This window comes from Lichenostomus cassidix, chromosome 23 (assembly GCF_008360975.1).
Source record: "Lichenostomus cassidix isolate B80296 chromosome 23, HeHo_3.0, whole genome shotgun sequence".
NCBI lineage: Eukaryota > Metazoa > Chordata > Aves > Passeriformes > Meliphagidae > Lichenostomus > Lichenostomus cassidix.
In genome coordinates this window covers 3558912-3586365 of record NC_139503.1, presented here as the reverse complement: position 1 = coordinate 3586365, position 27454 = coordinate 3558912, and the positions used below count along the sequence as shown (strand labels likewise).

Genomic DNA, 27454 nt, shown 5'->3' with positions numbered 1-27454 from the left:
GTACTTTTTCAATGCCCAAGGCACAGATAATTCTATTAAGAGAAAAACCAGAACGCGTAGGCTTAAGCCAAACAGCCTCCAACCCCAGACTCTGTCTTACAAAACATGTCCCAAGGCCTGACTCATCATGGCTCCCTTGTACAGCAGGGACTCTACACCTCACAGCAAAACGCTGAAAATCATTAAAAGAACAAAATCCCAGCAGCTCTGTTATTGTTCTGGGTTTAAAGGAGCATTAGCAGCACCAGAAGGACATTGCACTGGCCAGGAAGGCTCTGCTGCTAATAAGTGTTTAGGAAGGATGGGCCAGAGCTGTGTTTTGGGGAAGTATTCCCCAAGGTGCTGAGCTTGGCCCTAGCCCAAGCTCTGCTATCAATTAACACTGTTTCAGAGAAGCTTTGTTCATTTCCCTTAGGTGAGGAGCTTTCAAATTGCTATTAAAATCTGGCAGTAACATGAATGTAGGCTCAGGCTTTGGACACAGAGCTTGCACAGATTTGATTTGTTAGTGCACCGTCCATGCAATTCTTTACACGCACACAAAAACACCAGTGTTGTTGTTGTTAATTTCTAAAATTCTTCACCAGTAACCCAGAAAGAACAGCCCCGTGTGCCTGTAAACACACAGCAGCACTGCCAGGACAGGGAGTCCCTGCTGCAGCAGGGCTCCCTAGCAGCCCCAGTGTCCCTCTGACTGTCCCAGTGTCCCACCAGCTCCTTAAGTGTCCCAAGAGCTGCTCAAGTGTCCCATCAGCAGCCCCAGTGTCCCAATAGCTGCTCAAGTGTCTCACCAGTAATCCCAGTGTCCCACCAGCAGCAGCCCCAGTGTCCCACCAGCTGCTCAAGTGTCCCACCAGCTCCTTAAGTGTCCCACCAGCTGCTCGTGTCCCACCAGCAACCCCAATGTCACACCAGCAGCCCCAGTGTCACACCAGCTGCCCAAGTGTCCCACCAGCAGCCCCAGTGCCCCTCAGACTGCCCAAGTGTCCCACCACCAGCTTCAGTGTCCCACCAGCAGCCCCAGTGTCCCACCAGCAGCCCAAGTGTCCCACCAGCCGCCCCCATTCATCAGCGAGTAGCAGGGAGCGTTCCTGCCGTTCCCCCGAACCGTTCCCATTATGTGTCTGCGAACAAACACCATTTCCCAAACAATGGGGGCTGCCGTGCCAGCGCCCCCGCCGGGCCTTCGAGCCACGCCGCAGCCCCGGGCGGGACCCGGGCAGAGCGCAGCGCTCTGGGGCGGGCAGCGCCGCGTCCCGCCGCCCCCCGGAGACGGGGAGAGACACGGAGCGCACGGGGGACACAGGGAAATGTGGTGACCTCGGGGGGACACAAAGTGACCCCACGGCCGGGCGGGGGCCTGGGGAGGGCCGAGCCCACGCGTTGCCACGGCAACCGGAGCCGCACGTGGTCGCGCGGAGATCCCGCTGCGCCTGCGCCGCCGTGCGGTGGCTGCCGGAAGTGCGTCAGGCGGCGCGGCGCGCCGGAAGTGCCGCTGGCGTGTGTCGGTGCCGCTCGGCTCGCTCGGGCCTGTCCCGCACCGCACGGCACCATGGTGAAGCCGCGCTACAAGGGCCGCTGCTCCATCAACCCCTCCCGCGCCAGCACCAACCCCGGTACGGCCGGGGCGGCGGGCGGGCTGGGGCGGTGCGGAGCGGTGCGGTGCGGAGCGGGGCTGATGTTGTCTTGTGTCTGCAGATCGCGTCGGGGGCGAGGGAGGGAACAACATGCGGGACCGAGCGACCATCCGCCGCCTCAACATGTACCGGCAGAAGGAGCGCAGGTGAGCGCCGCCCGGCCCGAGGGGTTCCCGGTACCGGCTGGCCAGGGACAGGCGACAGAACGGCACGGTGTCGCTCCGTCGTGTGCTCTGACCAGCCTGATCCCGAGCTGAGCTCTCATCAGCCCGGCGGTGTGCCAGGGTACAGCTGGGAAACACCTCAACACCTGCCTGAAATGTCCTGAGACCCGAAACACCCAGAATCCCCCCGTTTCCCACAGCAGAATAGCTCAAAAGCTTTGCCCCCAAATGCCTGGGGAGCCTGACTCCCCTCAGCTTCTGTACAGAGGGTCTCCCTGTGCCCCAAGGAGGGACCTGCTGTGCCCCAAGGAGGGACATTCTGTGCCCCACTCGGGGGTCTCTGGCAGGGGAGCAGCACCCACCATGTCTGTGCCGTGGCAGTTCTGGTTCACACCAGCACTTTTGGTTTGTTTTGCCAAATTTCCCATTGTTTGGAGAGCAGACAGGGAGGAGGGATTTTGAAATATTGCTGAATTTAAACCAGGTCTCAGCTTGGGAATCCTGTATTAATGAGACCTGCAGAGCTGGTTAAAAGGCTGCATGAGAGAACATAGTGGGATTTGCTAGAAAATGGTGCTTGATGCCCTTTGCAGCCCCATGAGCCCTTCCTGGGCTGACACAGCCAGCTGCAGGGAGGGTCTGGCCAGGCTGCAGTGAGACCAAGGGCTGTGACTGCCATCACTGCTGCTCAGGGTTGGATTAACTCACCCCATGGAACACTCAGGAGCACTGGCTGGAGGTGAAGGGTCTCTGCACTTCATGGCTGTTCTTCTAGCCTGGTGCACACAGGGGCTGGAGGGGTCAGTGCTGCCCCTGTACACTGACATGTCCTGATTTGTCCCTTAGGAACAAACGTGGCAAAGTGATCAAACCTCTGCAGTATCAGTCAACGGTGGCACCAGGCACAGTTGCAAGAGTGGAACCAAATATCAAATGGTTTGGTGAGTTTTGTCCCAACTTTCAGGCTCAGCAAGCTTAGAAACTATTGAACTTCATGTGCTGAAAGGGAAGCTGAGGGACTCTCACTATTGGCTGTACCTGTGCTTTGGGATTTGCTTTCCACCCACTCCCCTAAGGGTGGTTATTCTGCCTCCTGTGCCATTCCCTGTGGTTTGCCCATGTGTATGGCTATTAAGCATCTTAGAAATACTTTTAAAATTTCCTTTAAATGGTGGGAAAGGACAGGATTGGCTGCCTACTTGGGCTTGTGAAATCCTTTGGGTTTGTCACTGGTATTTTTGATCCTAGATGGAAAGTTCATGTTTTGCTAGTGCCCCCAGGGTCTTTGGAGCAGTTAAGATGAGGAATGGCCAGGTGTAATGTTTGTTTTTACCTGCAGGAAATACTCGTGTGATCAAGCAGTCATCCCTTCAGAAATTCCAGGAGGAGATGGAGACTGTGATGAAGGATCCTTACAGGGTGATCATGAAGCAGAAGAAGCTGCCCATGTCTCTGTTCCACGACAGGATCAAACCACACGTGGGTATCACTCACTGAGGTTGTGCACACAGGGCTGCCAGGATGGGGATTTAGCTGTGAACAGTTGGGTTGTGCTGTCTCTGCTCAGTCTGGGGAAGTATTGGGTTCTGGAGGCCTTGGGAGGGGCAGCTGTGGTGGATTCCTTGGGGAGGGATGGTTTTGATTCCCTGTCACTGGGTGTCAAGTGTGAGGGCAAAGAGAGAGGGAGAAGATACATTAATAAATAAAAATTTTCTTTTTCCAATAGGACATTACCCCAAAAGTTCTTATTGTAAGGGTGGGGAGGCCCTGGCACAGGCTGCCCAGAGAATCTGTGGCTGTCCCATCCCTGGAAATGTCCAAGGCCAGGCTGGATGGGGTTTGGAGCAACCTGGGCTTGTGGAAGATGTCCTTGCCCATGGCCAGAGGTGGAACAAGATGGGCTTTAAGGGCCCTTCCAGCCCAAAGCCTTTTGTGATTCTATGATAGATTATGATATTATCATATTGTGATCTAATTTCATCAGCCAGCTGATGTTCAAATGCTTCTGACAGCTCCTGGGCCTTTTTTGAGTGTGCTTCACACTGCAGACATTTGTGATGAATTTGAACTGAAATACGTGTGTTTTATCCTGTATTAGAAATTCTTCCTCATTCATCCTTCATTTCTAGTACATCAACTTTTAGTTGTTGCCATTTTTTTTCACGGTGTCTAAACCATTATTTTGGACTCTTGGTAGCTATTTTGTCTCATGGAAACTTTCTAAGTTTATGTCATAAGAATGTTATTTAAGTTAAGGAAAACATTGTGTTAAAATATGCATTACGAAAACAAATTGCTGCTTTCAACGATGGATTGTTTGCTGTTCCAAGAAAAGTTGGCTTTCATTTCAAGCTTTAAAATCTACAATTTTGATCGTAATTATCCCTGACAAAAATCTGAGAATTTGGCGAGATCTGTGCTCTTGTTAGAAAAATAAGAAATGATCAAAGATAGCAGCTGAATTTTCATCATGGTGCTTGTAATTGCATTTGACACCATTTATGGTGGAAGAACTGAAGCATGGTTCGTTGGCAAGCGCAGAATGTTTTGTTGCCTATTAAATATCCACTCTTGTGTTTCTCAAAGCTTAAGCTGGAAAACTCAAACATTGTTAGGGAAGTGCCTGTCACTTGTTACAAGCTGCCAGGGCTGTGTTGAACTCAGGGCTCCTTCACTGTGTGTCACGAGAGATGGAAAAAAACGGTGCTTGGGGTTTTTTTTTTTTAACCAACCTGTTTTTTCTCAGACCTCCAGAGTTCACATTCTTGACACGGAAACATTCGAAACAACGTTTGGCCCCAAATCACAAAGGAAAAGACCAACTCTGTCTGCAAGTGATGTGCAATCTCTGGTGGAGAATGCTGAGGCTTCCTCAGAGTCTTATGACCAGGGCAAGGACCGAGACTTGGTGACAGAGGACACTGGTGTGAGGTGACTGGAAAGGAAAAATGATTCATTGTTTACATATATGAAAAGCCAGCCTTGTTTTTAAAGAAGTATCTGGTAGCTGCATTAATGCTGTTGCTGTGTGAGGAGTAAGGAAGGAGAGATTGGCTGAATTTGGGATTTTGGCTGAATACCAGTGGTTGCTTGGGTTTTTTCTCCTCTTTTGTCTGTAAATGGCTTTAGTTAAGAGAAGATGACTCTGTATCTGTGGTTGCTGATGTTTCTGGTGATTTCTTCTAGGGATGAAGCACAAGAGGAAATCTTTAAGAAAGGACAGTCCAAAAGAATCTGGGGTGAGCTCTACAAGGTAAATGGCACTTGAAATTTGCAGCAGAGTTACATCTGTCAGCCTTTTCACAGTTAGGAGCTTCAGCACAGCATTGAAATCCTGTAGAACAACGAGAAAATCTCAAAGAAAGCAGATTTTCATTTCCAAATCTCTGCCTGACTGAGCTTGATTCTTGAGCTCTTGTCCTCCAGGAACAAACATTCTTAAAGTACATGATCTAGAAGAGGACTGGCAGAGTGAATGTGTACATTTCTCTTGGATTCCTGGGTCTCCACCACAAGCAAACGAGTCCTGTTCCCTTAAGTTTCTTTAAGCTAAAAACATCTGGCATGTTGATAGGGTCATCCTGGGAGAGCTCTGACCCTCAATTCCCCATGAGTCTCCATGGCTGCCAGAGAAATGGAGACTGAGTGCACTGGGGTGGTATGAGCACTTTGTGTGCTCTCAGTGACTCCTAGGTGTGAAATTGCTTGACTTTTTACTCTGGATTTCTGAATGTAGCTTAAAACCTTTTCATTTGGACCTAAAAGCATTGGGAATGATTGAGCAAAACAGATTTCAGTAAGAGGCTGCCAAAACTGCAGGAAAAAGCTGTGAAACAAATTCACTTGGCTTGAAGCAAGTAGTAAAATGACAGCTCCCTGCTGGAGTTGCCTAGTGGACTAACAGCAGGTTCCTGCTTGGTTTTGTGTTTCATATTGATCCAGAAAACATCCTTTATACCCTGATCCATTATGAAATGGTAGAAGGGAGTTGTTGCTGAATGGTTGATGAGCACTGGGGTTTTGTGTGCTGCAGCAATTTAGTTTTCCCATTTGGGCATAGTGTTTTCTTTCCCTGGTGCATAAGGACAGGTAAAAGTCATTCAGCTGTCCAGGCTGAATTTGGAGAGGATTTAGGAGAGGAGGAGAGGAGCATCAGTGGATGTTAGTCTGAACTTCACTAGTCTGTGAGGAAGTAGCAGTTTGTGAAGGATACAAGGTTTTTAAATTAATGATGTACTTTTAACTAGGACTAGTTTTCATTTGGGTGGTACAGATATCTTGCTTTCTGCAAAATCCTTTACTTTTGTGTGATTTTTTTTTTATTTTTCAGGTGATTGACTCATCAGACGTTGTTGTTCAAGTTCTTGATGCCAGGGATCCCATGGGCACTCGCTCCCCTCACGTGGAATCTTACCTTAAAAAGGAGAAGCACTGGAAACATCTCATTTTTGTCCTGAACAAATGTGATCTTGTTCCTACCTGGGCCACTGTAAGCACAGTCCTGCCTGTTATTATTTGGAGCTTCTTTGTTCCTGTTGTAGCTGTGCTGTAGCTCCATTCCAGTCCCCATGCTGGTCTGGAAGGGCGTATTGCAACTGGGGCGCTGGGAGTTCTCTGCTTGCCTGCAGTAAAAGTAACAATTACGATGTAAATCTGTCCAAGTTTGGCCAAGTTGAGCAACACAAACCAGCCACAAATTCCCTACTTCCTCTGTCTGGATTTAACAGTTCAGCTGTTGTCTCCAGAGTATGCTAAATGTTATTCTCCCTAGGATCCATATCCACCCCAGCTGTTTTGCTTTATGTCGTTAAACTAATGAGTTTTAGCTAGCAGTGAAGGCGTTTTTGGGAAATTGTTTGTCTTTTATACAAACAATACTCAGTGCTTTTAGCTGTCGGGTTGGGGAAATGCTTCAAAGGTTCTTCCTTAGCAATATTCGTGGCCAGTTGCAGCTGTGAGCGCAGTGGAGATGCTGTGTCCTCCTCTCTGAGCACATGGTGTCACTCTCCACCCCAGGGTCACTAACCCAGTCCCCTTTTCCTCTCCAGAAACGCTGGGTTGCTGTCCTTTCCCAGGAGTATCCAACACTGGCTTTCCATGCCAGCCTCACAAACCCATTTGGCAAAGGTGCTTTCATACAGCTCCTAAGGCAGTTTGGAAAGGTACAAAACAATTTTGGGGCTCTGTGGTTGGTTTGGTGGGGTTACTGTGTGGTCTTTTGCTGTGTTAGCATTGGGGGTTCAGGACTGCAGTGGTAATTCAGTCCCTCACTCTGAAGTGTAAAAGGTTGTGTTATTTCTCACCAGTTACACTCTGACAAGAAGCAGATCAGTGTGGGGTTCATTGGTTACCCCAATGTTGGCAAGAGCTCAGTGATCAACACCCTACGGTCCAAGAAGGTCTGCAATGTGGCCCCCATTGCTGGGGAAACAAAGGTAGGAACATCCCTGGGTTAAAGATACAAATGTGGTCCAAACCAGAATTCATGTGAAATCAGCCTAATGACTTTGTAAAGCTCTTCAGTGAGCCACACAGGCTGTGTGACTCTGAGGAGGGGCTGAAGGACAGTCCCTGCTCTGAGGCACTGCTCTGGCAGCATTCCCAAGTTCCTGCTCTGCTGTACTGCAGAGCTGTGATGGGAATCTCAATTGCCCTCACTCCCTGTCTGCCCTCTCCTGATCCAAACACTGAGCCAAACAGGCTCAGTTCTCTGACTCTGGTCTTCAAAAACTAAGCAAGGACAGTGTGGAAGGTACTAACAGGGAACTGCTGATCTCTTCCAGGTGTGGCAATACATCACCTTGATGAGGCGGATTTTTCTCATCGACTGCCCAGGGGTGGTTTATCCATCAGGGGACTCAGAGACAGACATTGTGCTGAAGGGAGTGGTATGTGTCTGCACTGGAAAGCTTTGCTGTTGTCACTGTGATGGGCTCAGAGGGATGAAAGCACACTTCCAAGGGTTGATCCTCTACTGTGCTTTTTCCAGGTTCAAGTTGAAAAGATTAAGAGCCCTGAAGACCATATTGGTGCTGTGCTAGAAAGAGCCAAAGCAGAGTACATCAGGAAGACATACAAAATTGATTCCTGGACAGATGCAGAGGATTTCCTTGAGAAACTTGCTGCTAGGACTGGGAAACTGCTAAAGGTGTGACAGCTTCCTGCATTTGCAGGCTGGAAGAGCACATGGCCTGTTACAGAATATGGGAAAAGAGCTTAGGAGGGCTGTGTGCCCTGCCAACACAGACATGAATTGCTCCTGTTTTTTCTCAGGGTGGTGAGCCTGACTTGCAGACTGTGAGCAAGATGGTTCTCAATGACTGGCAGAGGGGCAGAATCCCTTTCTTTGTGAAGCCACCAAATGCAGAGCCAGGTCAACCAGGTCCCCAGGTGAGAATGTGATGCTTATGCCTCTTCTTCTCACATACTTGATTTTCCTGATGGTATTCACTGCTACTTTTCCCAGAATGCCATGAGACTTGGGCAGCACATGTTCTGAGCTCTGCCCAAGCCTGGTCATTTAGGTGACACTTGAATTTGGTGAGCACCAGGTAGCAGAGCTCTTTACAGAGATGTCTGAGCCATTACTATCAGAAATGTCAGTAATCGCGTTGTCATCTTAGGCTTTTTCCAAAGACAGAAAATGGAAATTGTTCTTGGAGATAGTGAGACACATGTTGTGGGTAATACATCCATGATGTTCTTCCTTGCAGCCTCCTGTGTTGGAAGCATCTGTGACATCCAGCCAAGATAATACTGAGGAGAAGGTCTCTGAGTTGGTGGCATCAGGTGTGGAGCCAGCAGAAGAGAGGAATGACACAAACAACGAAATGAGGCAGCTCATGTCCCACGTTCGGCAGAACTTTGGCAGGATTAATGTGGCACCTCAGTTCTCAGAAGAAGACCTGGTTCCTGTGGATGTGCCAGGTTTTGATGACACAGACAATGATTCCTCTGGAGGAGAGGAGCAGGAGGAGGAGGAGGAGGAGAAAAAGGAGAATGTGCAACATCAAGATCCTGGAAAGGAAGAATCACAGGTGGCTGCACCAGGTGCCCAGGAGAACCCTAAAGCAGTTCTCAAGGCTTTGGAGGACAAGATTGCAAAATACAAAAAATTTCTGGATAAAGCCAAGGCCAAGAGATTCTCAGCAATAAGGTACCTAAATCTATCCAATACTTTGCAGGGGGTAAAAGGGTTCATGAAGTTCTGCTGTAGTCTCACTTCATTCTTGACTTGCTTGAAAGGTTGCCTTGAACTGCCTCACACAAGTTGCCACAGCTTATCTGGCTGTGCCATAACGGTTGGAAGTTTGGCCAAGTAGCAGTTTGTTTTTGAAAGATTATTCCAATAAGTGCTATTTACCAGCAAATTAAAAATGTTCTCACTTTTGGAACGCTGCCTCTTAAACTATGGATTAGAATTACCATTATCTCGGTGTTCTGGGCAGCAGCACTGCATCCTTGGATCTCTCCTTGATGGTGGGTAATACCAAGGCTGGATACACCTGGATTTTCATGCATGTGCAGAGAATCCTGGCCTGTGCAGCAGGCTCAGTTTTATCAAAGCTCACTCACCAGCCTTGTGAGGACTGAGATCTCAAGGTTTAAGTGTTACATTTTCTCTCTGGTGTAGTGCAAGAGCACAGTAACTCCAGAGATGTGAGTACTGCAATATGTTTCTTAGGTGCGAAGACTGTGGCTTTGGTCCTGATGGGGGACTGGGATCTGCTGGAGTCTGATGGGTTCTCAGAGGTGGTCACAGCTTGTGTAACAACAGCCTTTTATTGCTGATTTTATCTTCTGTAGAATCCCTAAGGGACTGAGTGACAAAGTGTTTGCAAAATCCATGCAGAAGGCTGAAGAACCCAAAGAAACTGAAGACAGAGGTAAAACAAGATTAGTACATGTTCTTAATCTACATTTGGAAATCCTGTGAGCCAGAGAAGAAAGGGCATTAAGAGAAGTATCCATTAGATTCTGCATTCAAGTTCTTTTCCCCTAAAACTGCTTAAATCTCCTTTTAGCTGATCCAAGGGCTACTGGTGTAGCCTCCCTATAGAGCACCTGTCTGTGATGGGACATGTTCCTCTCAGTGAGGGAAGGCAAGTGTTGTGTTCAACAGCCTGGGCTCCAGGCAGGCTGAGCCTCAGCAGCTCCCCTTCCCTGGAGTGTTACACAGGAAGGAGTGCATGGGGTTTGGGATGTTATAAAAGCAGAGATACTTTAGGCTATGAGTTTTACTGTGGCTTCAGTAATAGTCAGTTTGAATAAAGGCACAATCAGGTGGGAGAGCCCTGACCTGACAGGACTGTGGAATTCTTCTGGACTAGAAAGGGGTTGGAGCAATCTGCTTCTCGAGAGCAGGTTTCACAGTAATAGCTGATGATTCTGTGGTGAGGAGCATGAGTGTTGTTTGGGTAGAAACTCCAAGGAATGTTTTGCTCAAGGAGCTGGGATGGTGACCCAAGCCTGAAGTTCTCCAAACAAATTGGTGTTCTGGAAGATACAAAGTGTGTGATCTCTGCTGTTTGCAGGCAGCACAGAGAAGAGAAGAAAGAGGAAAGCAGAAGAGGAAGGTGATGATGATGATGACCAGTTGGGTAAACAGCCTTGTAAGAAACTCACATCCAAAGAAGTAAGTGTGATTTCCTATAGTACAACTGAGCAGGGAAATAAGCTGGCTATTTTATCCTTGGATTGCCTGTTATCACTAAGAGCTTTGAGACTTTGGACATGAGCAGAAGGGGAATGAAAACTGAATTCTATTATGAATGTTCTGTCACAGCTTCTGTCCCTCCCCTCTTACCTGACTGTGCACACCAGCTTGCATCTTGTATCCTGTTGACTACTTCTGTAAAGACCGAAGTGGAGTTTACTCTCGTAAGAACAGGGGTGGGTTGGTTCCCTATAGAGTCACATCAGTAACATGTTGTTGGAAATAATTTATTTTACTTAAGGCGTGTGGAATGCGAAAGTGAACACCATTGGAGAGTTGCAGACACCGAGGCTCTGGATGCTGGGGATTTGCTAATGTGTTTTGTGTTTGCAGAGGAGACGAGCCGAAAGGCAGCAGCGCTCCAAGAAAGTCGGAGTCCGGTATTATGAAACTCACAACGTGAAAAATAAGAATAAGAACAAGAAAAAAACTGGCTTGGAGGAACAAAGATCAAAGCACAAAAAATACAAACATAAGCAATAGCTGCTTATTCTATTAAATTTTACATAAAACAGCTCTAGTATGCGGTGGCTTTTTTTACTATAAAACTTGCGGTTCCTGTTCAAAGCCCAGTGTGACCGGTCTGTCCTGGCCCCAGGAGCAGCATCTTTCTCTTTGTTTCTGCATCATCTGAAAGTTCTTTGTGCAGTTGGAGCTGATGGTATTTCCACATCGCTGTCCCAGGCCAGCAAACACTGCAGTAGCCAAACAGCCATTCCGGTGTTGCTCAGTGGTGGGGTTTGGGTGGGTTTTTTTTCTGGAAACCAGCTTTATGGGGTTTTTCACATGACTACGGGGAATTCTCTTTCCCATCTTCGCTTGCTATGTGTAACCAGCTGCTTACACAGGTATCTCAAGCAAGGATTTCATCTGCTTCCATTGAGAAGTGAATCCATGACTGCCATCTTGCCCCTTCATTTCACTAGAAATGATCACACCCAGAGCTTTGGTGTTGCCTGTGCTCCGTTACTGCTGATGGTTCTGACAAGGGATTTCGATGTACAGTTGACAACAACTTGCAGGTACTCAAGGAAATGTCCCCAAGACACTTGTCCAAGAATGTGCTGCCATTTGTTTCTTGGTGCATGTGACTTACGTTTCCTGTAGACACTTTTATATGGTTTCTGAATCTTCTACAACGTTTTCAAATTAATAATGTCAGAGAGATGTTTGCATTTAAAAATGTTTATTAGTTATTGCTTTGAAGGTCATTAGCACGTTACCAACAGGCAAGTTCCAGACAAGTTCACTGTTCAAAGAGCTGACTGCTGAGATGGCACTGAAAGAGGGAGCAGTAATTAATGAAGCTTTTGAATTTCAACTCTTCAAGAGAGAAAGAAAGAACACAGTTATACTGCCTGCTGTTACTGGTAAGTGAAAACTCAAGATCGTTTTAGGAAGACAAATCTCTGTCACTAATTACAAGCTTCTTGCTCTGACAGCTCTTCTGAGCCTGCCTTGAGGACAACAAAACAATTAGTTCTTTGCTGCAATGATGCTGTCAAGTTGAGTCTGAAAAACAAATGAGACAGTGAGACAAATTAGATTCCCAAACCTAAAAAATAAAACCTGCAGTGCTGTGAAGGGCTAAATTTTCTGTTGGATGTTCACAGCGAGGAGCTGAGGGACACTGCACTACTGCCAGGAGAGCCAGGCCAGGTTTGTTCCCTAGCCATTCCATTCCTACATGTTTTATAAATTAGTTTGTCGTTTCTGGCATGCACACTTGTTGCATTCTGAGGAGAACAGAGCTGGCCTTGGCTCCATACAATGAGAGATTCGGTTTAGAATATGAAGCATCGAGGGGTAAATTAAATAAAAGCTGTTGAAACAGTGGTCTGAATTCTCTGATTTCAGGCTGGGACTGTGTGAGCTAAATTAAATATTTGGCGCCCTAGCATTTGGAACACAAATTGATTCTGGGACAAGAGTAGCTGGGAACAACAAGTTTCATGATTATTGAGACAACTTGATGCCAGTTAGTGGGTTGATGGGAGCAGCCACCACAATAACCCACAGCAGTGACCCACATAGCTGGTGAAGTACAGGTATTTCAAGGAAGAAACAGATTCAGGAGCAACATACTTCTGATCTAAGATTTTGTATCCTAAAACGTTCTAAGATAGCCTGAAAATGTGGGTTAGCAGGTAGGACCTGCAGGAAAAGCAGCGTGCTCTAAAGGAAATGTTTTTAGCTGTAGCCAGAAATATTTGACATTGTTCAGGGTGACATTCTTTCCTTACTCAAAAGATGTGGGACTGTTCTTCCTTTCAAAAACAAAGTAGAGAGTAGAAACTGTTCTCCCCAAAGCCACATGCACAAATAATTATCCAGTCCCTGCACAGTTGTTCTTGGGTAATATTTAATGTTAAATGGTGTGTTGTGTTACCAGGGGCGCAGCTTTAATGGATTTAATGAGAATTTTACCACTAGTATTTGGAGTTCTGGGTTTTTACTGACCTTCAGCTGCTGATTTGTCCTTTTGAGAAACAGAACCTCTTCGCTGTGTTTCTTCTCTTCTATCTCTCGCCGTTCAGTTTCTTGCCTTTCAATAGCCTCACATTTTGCTTTCTCCTCACTCACTTGTTTTTCCAGCTCCCTGTTTTCTTCTTCCAGCTCTGCAATCTTGGAAAAGAGTACAGATATCTCAAGTTTTGTTGATAAATAGTAAATTTTCAGTCAAGGTGGGACAAAGCTGTGTGTGGTACAGTCTCTAAAGCTGCAGAACAGGCTTCAGAAGTGCAGCTGAGCCCCAGGACAGCGAGCCAAGTATTTTAATGGTCTTTGCTGCCATCCCGTGGAAATGGGAACGATTCAAGGCTATAAAATTTGCTATGATGTGGTGTATCACTGCAGAAAGCTCCATCACGGGGTGGACAGGACAGCCCCACTCACCCTTTTCTCCAAGTGGACCTTGCCCTGCTCAGCCTGCAGTGCCTTGCGCACGCCAAAGGCCACGCTGCTCTCGTACAGAGCCTGGTAGGCAGACAGGGTCAGCTGGAGCTCATCCCTGACCCGCAGCAGCAGCAGCCCCCGCTCCGCACAGCTCACCGTGGTCTGACGGATCAGCTCGTCTGCAAAGGAGGAACAGCAGCTGCAGTGCCTTTGTCTGGGAGGGTTGGACATGCACAGGGCCAGAGCTGCTCCTTGTAACCATTCCCTCCACCACACACAATTTACTAGATTTACTAGAGATAGTAATCGTTGGTTTGTTTTGTTATATTGCAGGTGTAGCATTAAGTGCAGCAGGTAAAAGTGGAGTGATGGTATAGGCTCAGGTAATGCCAGGGATGCTGATCCTCTAAAGCTGTAACAGCAACCACTTAAAAAAGTGTAATGAATTGTTGCAATTATGGGAGAGAATCCCCCATATGGGGGAGAATTATGGGGGAGCCTTCAGAGGATCCTGCTCTCCAACCCGTGGCCATCCCTTGCCTTTGGGAGAGCTGCACCATTAGAGTGTGTAAGAAACACAGGGGTTTAAGTTACTTTGAACAAACCGTTGGTTTCAGTGCAACTAAGAGGATAACTAAGAGGGTTTCAAACTGGTTTTCATGGCTAGGCATCTCCTGCCAGGCTGTCCTTTGGGTGTGAGCAGCCCGAGCCGCGCGGCACTGACCGAAGCACTGCGTGTAGAGCTCCCTGCGCACCGGGCACAGCCCTGTCTCCCGCGCCTGCCGCTGCTGCAGCTGCCGGTCCAGCTGCTCCTGCAGCAGCACGACGTCGCGGCGGGTGCTGGGCGCGGTGGACACCTCCTGCACCCAGAGCTTCTGCGCCTCTTGCCACTGCCTGCCAGAGAAGCACGGGCCGTTACCGGAGGCAGCGGGTGACCCCCGGGCGCTGCCCGCCCCGGCCCGGCCCCGCTCACCGCGGCGGCAGGATGGCGTTCAGCAGCTCCTGCGGCTGCTGCGTGGAGGCGATGCTGGCGGGGCTCGGCGGGGCGCTTCCCTTCGGCGGCTGACCCTGCGGGAACTGGAGAGGACAGCGCCGTAGAAGCGAGCGGGGGACAGCGGTCCCCTCGGCCCCCGGCCCGCTCAACCCCGGCGGAGCGCGGTATCCCCCCAACCCCCTGCGTGCCCCGGGCCCCGCTCACCCCGGCGGAGACCCTCTCTCCCCGCCGGGACACCAGCATGGGCGGGCAGTACCGCAGCAGCGAGTCCGGCGGCGCCGCCATGGCGGCCGCGGCCCTGTCACCATGGCGACCGCGACGCCACCGCCGGCAGCGGCCCCGCGCAGGCGCAGCAGCGGCCGGGCGGAAGCGCTCGAGGCGGAAGTGCTGCGGGCCGGAAGCGGCGGCACTTCCCGTCGGGACGGGCGCCATGGAGGCGGCGGCGGCAGACAGGCGGCGGGAGCGGCGGCGGCGGGAGGTGGCGGTGAAGGCCGAGCGGCGAAGCCCCCGGCGCAGCCCGTCGCCGCCGGGCGAGGAGCGGCGGGGCCCGGCCGGGTCCCGCGCGGGCAGCCGCGGCAGCAGGTAGGGAGGCCCGGCCGCTCGACCCCACGCTCGGCCTGGCCCGCCGCTTACCCCCTCCCGTTGTTCCCCAGGTCGCCGCGGCGGAGGAGCCGGTCCGGACGGAGGAGCCGCTCCCCGCGAGGCAGGAGGAGCCGCAGCTACAGCCCGCACCACGGCGCCGTGAGGGTGAAGCAGGTAAGTGGTGCTGTCGGTACGGCGGGACCCTCGGGCACCGCAGCGGACTGAGCTCCCGGAGACTCGGCCGTGCCGGGTACGGAAGGCGCCTCTTCGCTTGTCAGTTCATACTGCTCCCTGCATCGTGTCCATGAGCAGAGGGAGGATCTGGGCAAGTCAGGAGCTCCCGCTGCCCGGCTCAGGCTGTGCTACCAGTGACTGCAGCTCCTGCTCGGGCCCAGCCTGCCACAGCACAGGACCTCTGTCCCTTGCCCAGAGCAGGCGACACTGCCTGTTTCCTCTGCTTTATTCGGTGCAAACTGTGGGAACCCAAGTAGTTTGGCGAGGAAGTCTGTTTGTTCTGTGTCGTGTCAGATCTACACACGTGTGTCCCAGTACGTGTTTTCCATGTGTATTAGGGTTGGGATTTTCTGAAAAGCCGAGGTAGATCTGCTCATTCATTCTGCTTGTCCGTTCCAGGAGCGAGATGATCACAGCCGGAGGGGCAACGAGGAGAGGAAGCAGAGACACCCGTCAGAGCAGGAGCACCGGCGGGACAGGAGTGGTGACAGGGACAGACACAGGGACCACTCGGACAGGAAGAAGAACCCCACTGACCGGCCGGGAGCTCGCGGCCACGAGCGGGACGCGCAGAACCTGCGGGAGCAGCAGGCAGAGAGGGAGTTCTACAACGAGAGGAGGCGAGAGCACCGGCAGGGCACCGAGGGCAGCGGCGACCAGAACGCGGAGCTGCGGCAGTCGGAGGGCAAGCCCAAAGAAAAAGCCGCTGTGAACAAGGAGAAGCCGAGCTTCGAGCTGTCAGGGGCGCTGCTGGAGGACACCAACACCTTCCGGGGGGTGGTGATCAAGTACAGCGAGCCCCCCGAGGCGCGAATCCCCAAGACACGCTGGCGCCTGTACCCCTTCAAGAACGACGAGTTCCTGCCGGTGATGTACATCCACAGGCAGAGTGCTTACCTGCTGGGCAGGCACCGCCGCATCGCCGACATCCCCATCGACCACCCCTCCTGCTCCAAGCAGCACGCTGTCTTCCAGTACAGGTGAGTGCCTTGGGGACTTGGGGAGGAAAACATCATGCAAACCAGAAGGTTTGGAATGCATGGCTGCGAGGGGTGAGTTTGCTGGCAGTGTTGCCGGGCAACAACTGACAGAACAAGAGGACACAGTCTTAAGTTGCACCAAGGAAAATATAGGTTAGATATTAGGAGAAACTTTTTTACAGAAAGAGTGATAAAATATTGGAATGGTCTGCCTGGGGAGGTGGTGGAGTCACCATCCCTGGACGTGTTTAAAAAGAGACTGGATGTGGTGCTTGTTGCCATGGTTTAGTTTAGTTGAGGTGTTAGGACAGAGGTTGGACTCGATGATCTTGAAGGTCTCTTCCAACCTGGTGATTCTGTGATTCTGTGTTAGGAATTGAATTTGTGTGTGGCTGCTGTGGATCATCCCAGCAGAGACCAAAAATACCTGCAGTTCCTCTAGTTTAGCCACAAGCAGAGAAATCACATAGCAGGCTTAGACACAGAATGGGGTGTGAATCCAGGTTGTATTCATACCCACCAGGTGTGACTGACAGTAAAAGCATTTCAAGGAGAGGTGTGTTGCTTTGCTCTCTCACAGTGACAGCAGTTGTGCTCTGATGCAGAGGGGGCTGCTGCTGCTGGCAGCAGTGCTCTCTTGGAGAACAGGCCAGCTTTCTGAAAGAATATCTGTCCCAATGCAGGAGTTGTTGTGCTACATCACCAGAGGTTTAGGGAATGAGGCAGCCTCTCTCTGTCTCATGCAGTTTGTTGTTGCTCTCATTGAGCTATTCCAGTCTGGGGACAGATGAGTGCTCACTCACTGTCAGAGTGCAGTTTCTATCTCACCTACTTTAGGAGCATGTTTCCTGTATCTCTCTGGTGGTTCAGGCAGTGTTTTTGTTTCACAGGCTGGTGGAGTACACCCGAGCTGATGGCACCGTGGGCCGCAGGGTGAGGCCCTACATCATCGACCTGGGCTCGGGGAACGGCACCTTCCTCAACAACCAGCGCATCGAGCCCCAGCGCTACTACGAACTGAAGGAGAAGGACGTGCTCAAGTTCGGGTTCAGCAGCAGGGAGTATGTCCTGCTCCACGAATCCTCAGATAAATCTGAGGCCAATGCAAAGGACGATGATGAGGATGAGGAGAAGGAGGAAGAGTCTGACAGTTAACGGATGAGGAAGAAGTTGGAGAGGGGCAGAGGAGAGAAACTCCTTGCAGTTGAATGGGACTGGGATGTGAACACGGAGAGCATCGCAGCACTGATGCCTCTTGTTGCCTTAAAGTCCTTTCTCTGTTGCTGTTCTATTCCCATAGTTTGTTTGGGGGGACTTTGCTCGTTATTCATCTTTGATAGTTTTGCATATCAGGAAATACAGCTTTACTTTTATTTTATTTTTCCCCCAACAAGCAGAAGAGCACCTGGACGTGAAAGCTCTGGTGCTGAAAAGCCTCTGCAGATGTTGCCAGACTTTTCCAGCAAACCACGTCAAATGCAGCCAGCATCTGGAAATTTATTTTTATGACTTGTTTTGTTATAGCCCTTTGAAAATGCTACAGACTGAAATGTTAGTTAGAGAGTACTTCATGCACGTCCTGTTCAGTAGTTTGCCAAATTCCTCTGCCTGTTGGGAGTTCTGACAGGAGAATTTACCCAGATCACTGCAAAAATGGCAGAAATGTGGCAAAGCCCCTCATGTATTTGTATGTTTTGGGTATTTAATTTGACTCATGGTGACTGAGGGACAGGCATTTCACTGGAATTCTGCTTGAAATCACAAGGGAATGTGAAACAGGAGTTAAACAGTTCTGGAATTTCAGGTGACGAGACTGTGACTGGGGGCTGAAGTCCCCCAATTTCCTGTTCCCACACATGATGCTGAAACTGCCCTGGATGGGGAATGTCTGGGTTGAAAGCTGGAGCTGTTATTTCTGACCCCACCCCAGGGTTTGTTTGTGTCACACAGAAACACCTCTGATGGGGTGACATGTTTTAACCAGAGTTTGCACTATTTAAGTTCTCTTTTTATAAAAACTTCCCCAAGTCCATTGTTTAACAGTCTTCTCCCTGTAAAGAAATCATTTAAGGGGAGAGAAGCACCAGTCCTGCTCACTGGGAGTTGCATAGTCTTTGGTGTCTCCTCCATGTTGCTTTATGTTCAATGTGTATGTCCCACACTTTCCTGATTCACCTGGGTGTTTGTGGTCTCACCTGTTTGTCCCTGCTGTGTACAGACTGTACACAAATGGTGCTTGCTGTACACATTGATGGTGTAAATATGGGGCATTGCTGTGGGGTTCAGACGGGTAGGATGGGGTTTGAGCAGGAGGAGCTCCTTTGTATCTACTCCAAGGGTTTTTAAATAAACAATTTGTAAATTTAGCCCTGATCACTTTTGGTTGTAATATTTTGCTAGTGTCCCTTTTTCCTTGAAAGAGATGAAGTTTCAGTACCTGTTGCTGTATTAAAGGAACCAAGTAAGTACAAACTGCATGTTTTTTGTACTGGAGAGGCTGTGAGCAGAGGAGGTTTGTGTCACTTCCTCTGCCCAGGCCTTTCTCACCTGAGTGTGGCCCATGTGGCTCGTTCTGTGTCCCCTGAACAACTGGGGACACATCAGGTTCCTGTCACTTCACAGGAACATGAAGTGACATCATTGCTGTACTGCAGAAGGACAAACCAGCCACCCCAGTGTCACTGCAGAGGATCAGAGTGACACAGTTTAATAGCATCATGGAAGGGATTGGGTTAGAGGTAAAATAAACAAATTCACAAGCTGAAATTTTTAGAAGTATAATATTGAACATCTGTTAGGAGAGCAAAGGCAAAAACAGCACTGGGAGTTTAGCAATTTTGCCAGAGGTGCAATTCTATTAATTCTACTGTGAACTTAAGTACTTTCTCCAACTGTTACCTATTCGTTAAGCCTCGAAGATAATTTACACTTTACTTAGTTACTTACACTTTACTTACTCTCTGATCTTTGCCCCCTTCTGCCAGCACAGTGCCGTCTTGGTTCTTCTGGATTGTCTGAGTTGAAGGTAGAAATCCTCCTCGATGTCTCCTCAGCTCCAACCTAATTTGAGGCTGACAGCTTCTCTGTGAGGTGTGAATGGAGAGAACAGACTTCCTGGGATGCATGTGCTTTATCTTTGTCATTTCTTTAGGATGTCTTGATCTCTGGCTTTGTGGCTTATCAATTTAAAAGACATTAATTACCATGTATTTCTTACTATATTTTCTACCATATTACAACTATTTCGAAGTTCACTCTAAACTTGTTTCTACTTAACTATATTTTATATATACTTTATATATAGTTTATATAGTATGTAGTAAATATATCTATATAAAATAAAATATACAAATATATAAATATATAAAAATTTATTTATAATTATAAACGTATATATAAATTTTATTTTATATAATAAATATAAATAATGTATAATATAAATAATAAATAACGAATACAATAAATATAAATTATTCTATTTATACATAAATTAGATAGATGTATAGCTATATTTTGCATATAATTATTTTACCCAGTGCATTATCACCTGTGAACGTTAAATTCATATATGCGAAAGCCAGCATTTCCCATTCACTGATTTATCACGTTAAAGGGCACAGAACCATGGAATATCTAAATTTTTGAGGTTTGTACATCACTCCAACATTTGCCATTCACTCATTTATCCCATTAAAGGGCACAATCCCATGGCATATTTACATTTTCGAGGCTGGCACATCAGTCCCACATTTCCCATTCACTCGTTTATCCCGTTAAAGGGCACAAACCCATGGAATATTTACATTTTTAAGGCTGGCACATCACTCCAACATTTCCCATTCACTCGTTTATCCCGTTAAAGGGCACAAACCCATGGAATATTTACATTTTCAAGGTTCGCACATCACTCCGCCCGGGCGGCTCCTGCCGCAGCCTGAGCGCCTCCCGCCCCGCCACTGCCCCCAGCGGTCACTGCTGGTATCGCCCCGCCCCGCCACTGCCCCCAGCGGTCACTGCCGGTATCGCCCCGCCCCGCCACTGCCCCCAGCGGTCACTGCCGGTATCGCCCCGCCCCGCCCCGCCAGGCCGCGCCGCCATGGCCGCGCTGCACGCCAAGGCCGGCGGCCCTCCGCAGATCCCGGACACCCGCCGGGAGCTCGCCGAGCTGGTGAAGCGCAAGCAGGAGCTGGCGGTGAGCGCCGGGGAGCGCGGCGGGGCGGGCCGGGTGTCGGCGGGGCGGCGCGGGGAGCGGCGGGGCCGGAGCGGCGCGGCCGGGCCTGCTCCATGCGGCGCGCTGTTCCCTCCCGGCAGGAGACGCTGGCCAACCTGGAGCGGCAGATCTACGCCTTCGAGGGCAGCTACCTGGAGGACACGCAGATGTACGGGAATATCATCCGCGGCTGGGATCGCTACCTCACCAACCAGAAGTGAGTGGCGGAGGCGCTGCCCACCTGCCCGGCCCTCCCTCCCCGCCGGCCCGGCCCCGCCATCGCGCCTCTCTCTGTTTCAGGAACTCCAACAGCAAAAACGACCGCAGGAACCGCAAGTTCAAGGAGGCCGAGAGGCTCTTCAGCAAGTCCTCGGTTACCTCGGCAGCGGTGAGTGCTGGGATGGGTGCTGGCGGGACGGGCAGATGCTCCTGACCCCGTAGCCGTCCCTGTGCCCAGCCCTCTCCTTATCCCTGTCCCCATCCCTGTTTGCATTCCTGTTTGTATTCCCATCCCTTTCCCTGTTCCCATTCCTGTTCCAGTCCCATCCCCATCCCATCCCATCCCATCCCATCCCATCCCATCCCATCCCATCCCATCCCATCCCATCCCATCCCATCCCATCCCTGTCCTACGTCTCCCCAGTCCTGCCGTGCTGCAGAACAACTTTGCCGTTTGAACTCCCGTACCTGTCCTGGCTCCCTCACCTGAGCATCCCCATCCCACCCTGCAGCCTCTTGCAGAGCCCCTTCTCCCGGTGTCTGGGGTCTGGGAGGACACCTGTCACTTCTGTCCCCTGTCTTTGTCCCTGCTCCAGACCCCCGGTGTCACATGGGGCCACGGGCACTTCAGAGGGATGTGTCTGTGTGATCTGGGCTCTGTGCTTTGAGCATTAGGAATTGAATCCCTGCTTGGCTTGACATCCCATTTGGTTTTACAGGCTGTCAGTGCATTAGCTGGAGTCCAGGACCAGCTCATTGAGAAGCGTAAGTCACTTTATAATTTTTCTGTGAATTTGGGAAGAATTGCACTCTCCCCACCGTTCAGCCCTGTCTCAGCCTTCCAGATCTGGGCTGGGCTTGGGCTCCTGTTCCCAGGCTCTGTGTCTGCTGCCCTCAGGCTGCTCCCAGCTGTTGACTTCTTGAGCTCCTTCCATGCTCAGCAGGGGTTTGTTGTGGGTAAAAGGGATTGAAATTGGTTTGCTGCTCTTGGGAGGAAGAGGCTGATGAGCTGAAGCACCATGGCTGTAGGTGTGTCAGTCACTCACAGGAGATGTGGGGAGGGACCACTCACCTCCAGCATGTTTATAACATTTTTGTGATCAGCACCAAATAGGATGTGGTTCCAGAGAGCCTCAGTGCTGAGGAGCTGCTTCCTGTCCATCCTGCAGAGTTGTTTCCCAGGTTCTGTGCATTACCTCCTGGTGCTGCAGGGCTCAGGTGTCTCTGCTGTTGTTCTGGGGTTGTTTCTCCCACTCAGGGCTGTGCCAGGGCAGCCAGGAGCTCACCCTGGTGCTCACCCGGGTTTGTCCTGCTCTAGGGGAGCCGGGCAGTGGCACAGAGAGTGACACTTCTCCAGACTTCCACAACCAGGAGAATGAGCCCAACCAGGAGGATGCTGAAGAGCTAGATGGCTCCGTGCAGGGTGTGAAGCCCCAGAAAGCTGCTTCCTCCACTTCCTCTGGGAGCCACCACAGCAGCCACAAAAAGCGAAAGAACAAAAACAGACACAGGTCAGTGGGACCAGCAGCCTCCTCACCACACCTGGACAGTTGGCTGGGGCTGGATTGAATTTATTATCTGAGGGGAACCAGTAACATGTTGGATTAATGGGCAGCTGGGGTCAGTTGTTTGGGTGGTTTTCCTGGTTTTGGAAGAGGAGGGGAATGTGCTGAGGAAGTTAAACAACACAGGGTGCTCACTCCAGCTGTGGCACAGCTGTGCTTCTGGGCAGCTTCTCCAGCTCTCCCATCTCTCCAGAATAAAGCTGATTGCTTCCAGCAGGTCCTGACCTCCTGAGCTTGCTGCTTGCTTTCTGCAGAGCCCAGTAGGACAGGAATGTCAATGCTTTCTTTGAAGGAGGGTGGAAAGCAAATGGGAATGGTTTGGGATTTTGGACACTCCCAGTATCTGGATTTCCACTCCAGCCCCTTCCAGCTCTCACATCTCAGCCGAGTCTCAGTGCTGTGTCACCTGCACTTCAGAGTGTGTGTTATTAAATTGACCTGAAATTCGTGTGAAACAGATTCCTTGAACTCTTTTCTAGTTGGATTTCCCTGTCCAGCTCTGCCCCTAAGGTGTAATGAGGACGATGAGCCCTCAGCCCAGGCTGCCAGCAGTGACAGTGCCTGTGAGTCAGGCCCTGAGAGGAGACACTGCAGAGCTGCACCTCTCTGGAAGGAGTGCTGAAGCTGGGATCTAAGGAATTAGTAGAAGTAATGGAGCTTTTAAAACTCCAAAGTGTCTGTGCTGGCTCTGAGCTGTTGGCTCTGGCTGAGGAGAGGCTTTCCTCTTTAAGGGACCTGCCATGCAGTTAAAGAGAGGAAGGGTTTAAAGTGGTAAAAGTTTATGAGGGGGCTGGGGACAGTTGGGGTGGGGACATGAGGTAGGTACAATGCTTGAAAAATGCTTAACTCCTTTTTTGCCTTCATTAAGTGTTGAGTCATTAGTGTGTCTTTAATTCTTAGGTCAGAATTTCCTTCCTACAGCAGCCTGAATTGGGCATATGTCCGAAAGGACTGGATGTCCCTTTGGTTCCCCATGAGCTGGGAATCCAAAGAAGTTCAAATCTCTTTTTTTGCCTGTAGATATTTGGAAGAAGTTCAGGAATAACACAAGAAACTACATCCGTGAACAAGTCCAGAGAAACAACCTGTAAAACTGAAGTACAGCTTAAGAAAACTGCCATTTCAAACCAATTATAAAATATTCTCCCAGGCGCTTCCCTGGACAAACCATGACCAGCAACATGGTGGGGTTCAGGGCAGGTGCTAGAACTGACATAAATTCCTTTTCTCTGGTCCATAACCTGGACTTTAGGGACAGGAGCTGAGGGAAAGCTCCCCCACAGCAGGTTGTGTGGCTCTGGGTTCCTTCACTTCTGGGTTCCTCTGCAGCTGTGGCTGCTGCTGCCAGGCCAGGCTGTTGGACAGAGGAACACTGCCCTGTTCACCTGTGGCAGCTCCTGTGTCCCCAGGCCCTGCCCAAGGGGCTCAGTGAGACAGGAACTGACTGTTTGTAATCCTTAGCAGGGCCAGATAGATAATTTAAAAAGAAAAAGATAATTAAATTTGTCTGTAATAAAGGCTCTGTTAAAATTGTGATTGCTGTTACTGACTGTCCCCATAATTTTGGCAGACAAGACCAAACAATTTTCAAGTATATTTAGGCTAAAAAAACCCAGCAACAACCCCATCCCAGTCCCTGAGTGTGCAGCAAGGGCATTCCAGGCCCTGCAGCCCCACAGGTGCTCCAGCCAGACCTGAGGGTTCTGGCATGAAAAAGAGAAAAATAAAAATAAATGTTGCCCTTTCTCCCTATTCAGCAGCTCTTCTGTTTGCCAGCACGACTCTGGGTTTCACTCCCCTGTTCCTGGAGAGCCAGGAGGTGCAGGAGCACAGCCTCACTGGGGTTCCCATGTGGGGAACTGGGGCAGACTGGGCAGCGTGGGGATGTTTGGTTTCAGGTGCACACAGCCCTCAGGTGTGGGTTAGAGGCTGTGCTGTCCCTCTGCTCCCTCCAACACCCCAGGAAGGGTGGATATTTTCTGTGTGCTTGGCTGTTTGCATGCCTAACAAATGTTTGAGGGAACCCAGTGCTGTTTCCTCTTAGCAGTGCAGTCCTGGAATGAGATTCCATATCAATCCTTCCTGACCAGGGTCAGCTGTGGGCAGAGCTGTGTCTGGAGGCCATGCTGTGGCACTTGAGTGAGGGGTTGGGACAGTCACCAAATGGTCAGCTCTGGCCAAATGTTCCTGGGTCACCTTAGCCTGGGACAGCAGTGCTGGGGTGTGGGGGGAACAGCCCAGTGCAGGGTTGGGCTCCAAGTTCTGTGTCACCTCTGCCTGAAGCAGCTTTGCCTTGCCCTGGGAGCCCAGACCCCTCCCCAGCTCCCTGAGCCCTCACTTGGTTTTCCAAGCCCTCGGGTTCCTCTCCTGCCCCTGAGCTCTGTCCTCTCCGGGTCTGGCAGTTGCTGCTCTTTCAGCTCCTAAAATCCCCTGCATAAAGCAAACCCACCTCTGCTAACACCCCTTGTTCCCTGAAATCCAGTGGGGAGGGGGACTCTGGATTGCCAACCCAGAGTGCTTTTTGTGCCCAGTCCTGGTTAAGCTATCTGAAGAACTTGATGGTGTTTGAACACTGGCTTTATTATTTATTTCATTTTATTTTGTTTTTTTAGCAATCTCGCTAGGGTGGCTAATCAACTAATTGATTTAATTCATTAGTATATTAATTTCTATTGCTTTCTTCCTTTCAAATGCTGCCCCTCAGCCCGTCTGGCATGTTTGATTATGACTTTGAGTAAGTTTGACTTGAATTAGTACTTGTGCTGTGTTGTTAGTGTGTAGACACCGATGTGCCTTTTGAGACCTCGCTAACCCCTAGTTTATCTGTTTAATTGTAGGTATGTATATTAGGTTAGGCTGGGAAGTTTTTTTTAAAAACAGAAAAGCGTGATGGAGGTAACATTTTATTTAATAACTTCAGCAAATTATAAATTAACTTCACTCTTCTTTACCTTTCTGTTTCATATTTAAATAGATAAAACTTCTTAACTTTAAAATTTAGTTTAAAAACTGATCCTTTTGGCTTTGCTGCTTAAGGAGATTAGTATAGACTTGGATATTTCCTTCTGGAAAAATGTACTAAACTCAATACCTCTGTCTTATGTAATCCTTGTCATCCTAACTCCTCTCTATCCAAGTAAATAACTCTCACACTATGTCTGGATAATTACCTGTGGCATAGTTACACCTCTGACAGAGTGAATTAACATAGAGCATGCCTCGTTCCCCTAGTTTACCTGCCTAAGTGCCCTGTGATTGATTGTGCCCCTTAATTAACTCTGTCTGGGAGTGGATGGAATCTGCTTTTTGGCAAATAATAGCGACTCCACTCTCCTCTGCTGCTCTCGTGCCCAGTAACCCTGGGACAGTGCCCTGGCTCAGCCAGTTGGGAATGGATGGATTAACCGTAGTCTCTGTCATAGCTGTGCCCTGTGCAGTAGCTCTGGTGTCAGGTCAGGTATTGACATGGACGTTTCTCTTGTCTTTCCAACCACAGGATTGATCTCAAGTTAAACAAAAAGCCAAGAGCTGTAAGTATCCGTGCTCTGTCTGTGTTTTCACTGCTCACTGGAGGGGCTGGCTGACTCCCAAGCTTAAAAATCCCTCCCTCTGCTGCGGTCGTTTAAGTTCTTATTGTGGTTGAGGAGTGTCACAGTGTGAGATCAGCATTGTCCCCTGGCTGTAACAGCAACTGAGCCCGGGTGGGCTGTTCTGAGTTCGGGTCACAGGTAACTCCTGTGTGCTTCTCATGGAAAAAGCTGCTTTGCATCCTTGTGTCCTTGTCGTGATCTGGAGCATCGAAAGCATCTGGTTTGAGTCGATGCTCAAGGTTGGAAGGGTCCATCCTTTTCAGTGTTTAGCTACAAGAAAAAAATCTGTTTTGCCTGCAACTAGTGGTGTGTGAGATGAGAGAGGACTGAGACCCCCCAGCTCTGAGAGCAGAACCGGAGTTGGGAAGGTGTTAACGTGCCTGTGCTGTCCTTTCTCTGCAGGACTACTAGAGCCATCAGTGCTGATGCTCCTGGGATTTAGGTCTGTGACTCCCCACTGAGAAGCCCTGAAGCAGGATGGCAGCTGCAGCAGGAGTGACTCACTCCAAGGGACTTGGATGGGGGGAGGAAATCCTGGACCATGTACTTTGCATCATTTTTAAATCACCTGAGTTGCGGGAAGATGAAGGTGGCATAGTAGTTGTAGTAGTCCTGAATTCCTGACTGTTCTGTGCTTCCACCTTGGTCGGGAACTTCCTGAAACGGCTGATACTGCTGCCCCCTGTCACCTGCAGACCCACAGAGAGGCATTTCCTTTTCCACTGGAACTGGGATAGGATTCAATGTGTCCCATCCATGTTGTGAGACTTAGATTACTTTTGTTGCTGATATTTAGCTTTGTAGGTTTGTTTTTTATTTTGTTTTGTTGTGCTTTTTTTAAAGCTGAAGTGTACAGTTACAAGTTGACTTTGGGTTTCTTTGTTTAGTCCATGTAGTGGAAGGTTCTTCATTTTGTGGAGCAGCTCTTTTGATTCTTACTCAAACAGAGAATAAGGTAGTCTAACCTTTTTCTCTTACTTTCATTTCAAACACCATCTCCCAATATTCCTCAGTGTGTTAGGTGCAGGAAGGGCCAGAGCTCAGAGCCAACTCTTCAGTGTCGCTGACTCTGGGTGGATTCTCTTTTTAATACAAACTTCTGTCGTTTGTACATAAACAATAAAAGTTCCATGTTGTCTCTTCTCATGGTTTATTCAGTCCAAACTTTGACTCCTGGTGCTTTTTAGTCTCCACCTGCTTCACAAGGACTTTGCTGGAATTCTTCCCCTTTGGCACAGGTGCTGTTCCTTGTCCTGTGGCCCATGTGAGGTTCACTTGGTGCTTTCTCTCCTTGGGGTAGCTGTAACTAAGTGCTTCAGGGACTGCCAGGCTGTAATCTCCAGCTGTGTTTGGTTGATCCTGCTGCAAGGCAGGGCTGGGATGTCCATGGTTCTGCTGGTGAGGGCAGATTGCTTGTAGATGAGGGATGAGCCAGCTGGATTGTCTCTGGAACAGGACAGAGGGGTGAGGAGCAGGTGTTTTTCACAGCAGCCAGGTCAGGATCTTGGTGTTGAGCTGAGCTTTGCTTCACTCAGGGTGGGGAGTTTCCTTCTTCATCAGTGCTGGGATGTGTTTTTGTAACCCCTGCTGCTGGAGAGAGAGATGGGAAAGGGGCCATGGGACAGATATCACTGAGCCTCTGGAGTGTGCACAGCCCTTGGAACAGCC

General features: G+C 49.6%; 4 protein-coding genes across 9 annotated transcripts; 3 read left to right on the top strand and 1 right to left on the bottom strand.

Annotated features, from left to right (window-relative positions):
* Window positions 1-1460: 1460 nt before the first annotated feature.
* Window positions 1461-11031, top strand: GNL2 (G protein nucleolar 2). Its single transcript, XM_085081381.1, has 16 exons — window positions 1461-1616; window positions 1699-1783; window positions 2648-2742; window positions 3141-3280; window positions 4548-4732; window positions 4988-5054; window positions 6132-6290; window positions 6850-6963; window positions 7108-7236; window positions 7585-7689; window positions 7791-7949; window positions 8075-8191; window positions 8515-8957; window positions 9608-9687; window positions 10336-10436; window positions 10851-11031. The coding sequence occupies exons 1-16, from the start codon at window positions 1553-1555 to the stop codon at window positions 10998-11000; spliced, it is 2193 nt and encodes a 730-aa protein (XP_084937507.1). The 5' UTR covers window positions 1461-1552; the 3' UTR covers window positions 11001-11031.
* Window positions 11032-11686: 655 nt separating this feature from the next.
* DNALI1 (dynein axonemal light intermediate chain 1) lies at window positions 11687-14734 on the bottom strand. The gene is made up of 6 exons (XM_085081384.1): window positions 14611-14734; window positions 14386-14489; window positions 14137-14306; window positions 13413-13591; window positions 12978-13142; window positions 11687-12029 (listed from the first exon to the last, which is right to left on the bottom strand). Exons 1-6 carry the CDS (start codon window positions 14689-14691, stop codon window positions 11994-11996), a joined length of 735 nt encoding a protein of 244 aa, XP_084937510.1. The 5' UTR covers window positions 14692-14734; the 3' UTR covers window positions 11687-11993.
* On the top strand, window positions 14698-18568 carry SNIP1 (Smad nuclear interacting protein 1). Of its 2 annotated transcripts, XM_085081383.1 has the most exons (4): window positions 14786-14988; window positions 15060-15162; window positions 15622-16202; window positions 17093-18568. In XM_085081383.1, exons 1-4 carry the CDS (start codon window positions 14837-14839, stop codon window positions 17355-17357), a joined length of 1101 nt encoding a protein of 366 aa, XP_084937509.1. In that variant the 5' UTR covers window positions 14786-14836; the 3' UTR covers window positions 17358-18568. The 2 variants fall into 2 exon arrangements, with proteins under 2 accessions (XP_084937508.1, XP_084937509.1); XM_085081382.1 differs by having other exon boundaries at window positions 14698-15162.
* Window positions 18569-20239: 1671 nt separating this feature from the next.
* MEAF6 (MYST/Esa1 associated factor 6) lies at window positions 20240-26950 on the top strand. 5 transcript variants are annotated; one of them, XR_014856310.1, is made up of 9 exons: window positions 20240-20394; window positions 20514-20629; window positions 20713-20800; window positions 21351-21396; window positions 21950-22142; window positions 24901-24930; window positions 25034-25091; window positions 25693-25726; window positions 26189-26950. XR_014856310.1 is itself a non-coding variant. In XM_085081367.1 (8 exons), the coding sequence occupies exons 1-8, from the start codon at window positions 20299-20301 to the stop codon at window positions 26195-26197; spliced, it is 612 nt and encodes a 203-aa protein (XP_084937493.1). In that variant the 5' UTR covers window positions 20240-20298; the 3' UTR covers window positions 26198-26950. The 5 variants fall into 5 exon arrangements, 3 of the variants coding, with proteins under 3 accessions (XP_084937493.1, XP_084937494.1, XP_084937495.1); XR_014856311.1 differs by lacking the exon at window positions 24901-24930; XM_085081367.1 differs by lacking the exon at window positions 25034-25091.
* The last annotated feature ends 504 nt before the right edge of the window (window positions 26951-27454 follow it).

Bases quoted from the DNA above. Each gene is read 5' to 3' on its own strand.
- SNIP1 (XM_085081382.1), top strand. From the start codon at position 14,713: ATGGCGACCGCGACGCCACCGCCGGCAGCGGCCCCGCGCAGGCGCAGC. The intron at 15,163-15,621 runs GTAAGTGGTGCT...TGTCCGTTCCAG, and splicing joins GCGCCGTGAGGGTGAAGCAG to GAGCGAGATGATCACAGCCG. The intron at 16,203-17,092 runs GTGAGTGCCTTG...TTTGTTTCACAG, and splicing joins CACGCTGTCTTCCAGTACAG to GCTGGTGGAGTACACCCGAG.
- DNALI1 (XM_085081384.1), bottom strand. From the start codon at position 14,691: ATGGCGGCGCCGCCGGACTCGCTGCTGCGGTACTGCCCGCCCATGCTG. The intron at 14,490-14,610 runs GTGAGCGGGGCC...TGTCCTCTCCAG, and splicing joins GAGAGAGGGTCTCCGCCGGG to TTCCCGCAGGGTCAGCCGCC. The intron at 13,143-13,412 runs GTGAGTGGGGCT...CTCTTTTCCAAG, and splicing joins AGGTCCACTTGGAGAAAAGG to ATTGCAGAGCTGGAAGAAGA.
- GNL2 (XM_085081381.1), top strand. From the start codon at position 1,553: ATGGTGAAGCCGCGCTACAAGGGCCGCTGCTCCATCAACCCCTCCCGC. The intron at 8,192-8,514 runs GTGAGAATGTGA...TCTTCCTTGCAG, and splicing joins CAGGTCAACCAGGTCCCCAG to CCTCCTGTGTTGGAAGCATC. The intron at 9,688-10,335 runs GTAAAACAAGAT...TGCTGTTTGCAG, and splicing joins CAAAGAAACTGAAGACAGAG to GCAGCACAGAGAAGAGAAGA.
- MEAF6 (XM_085081367.1), top strand. From the start codon at position 20,299: ATGGCCGCGCTGCACGCCAAGGCCGGCGGCCCTCCGCAGATCCCGGAC. The intron at 20,801-21,350 runs GTGAGTGCTGGG...TTGGTTTTACAG, and splicing joins CCTCGGTTACCTCGGCAGCG to GCTGTCAGTGCATTAGCTGG. The intron at 24,931-25,692 runs GTAAGTTTGACT...TTCCAACCACAG, and splicing joins ATGTTTGATTATGACTTTGA to GATTGATCTCAAGTTAAACA.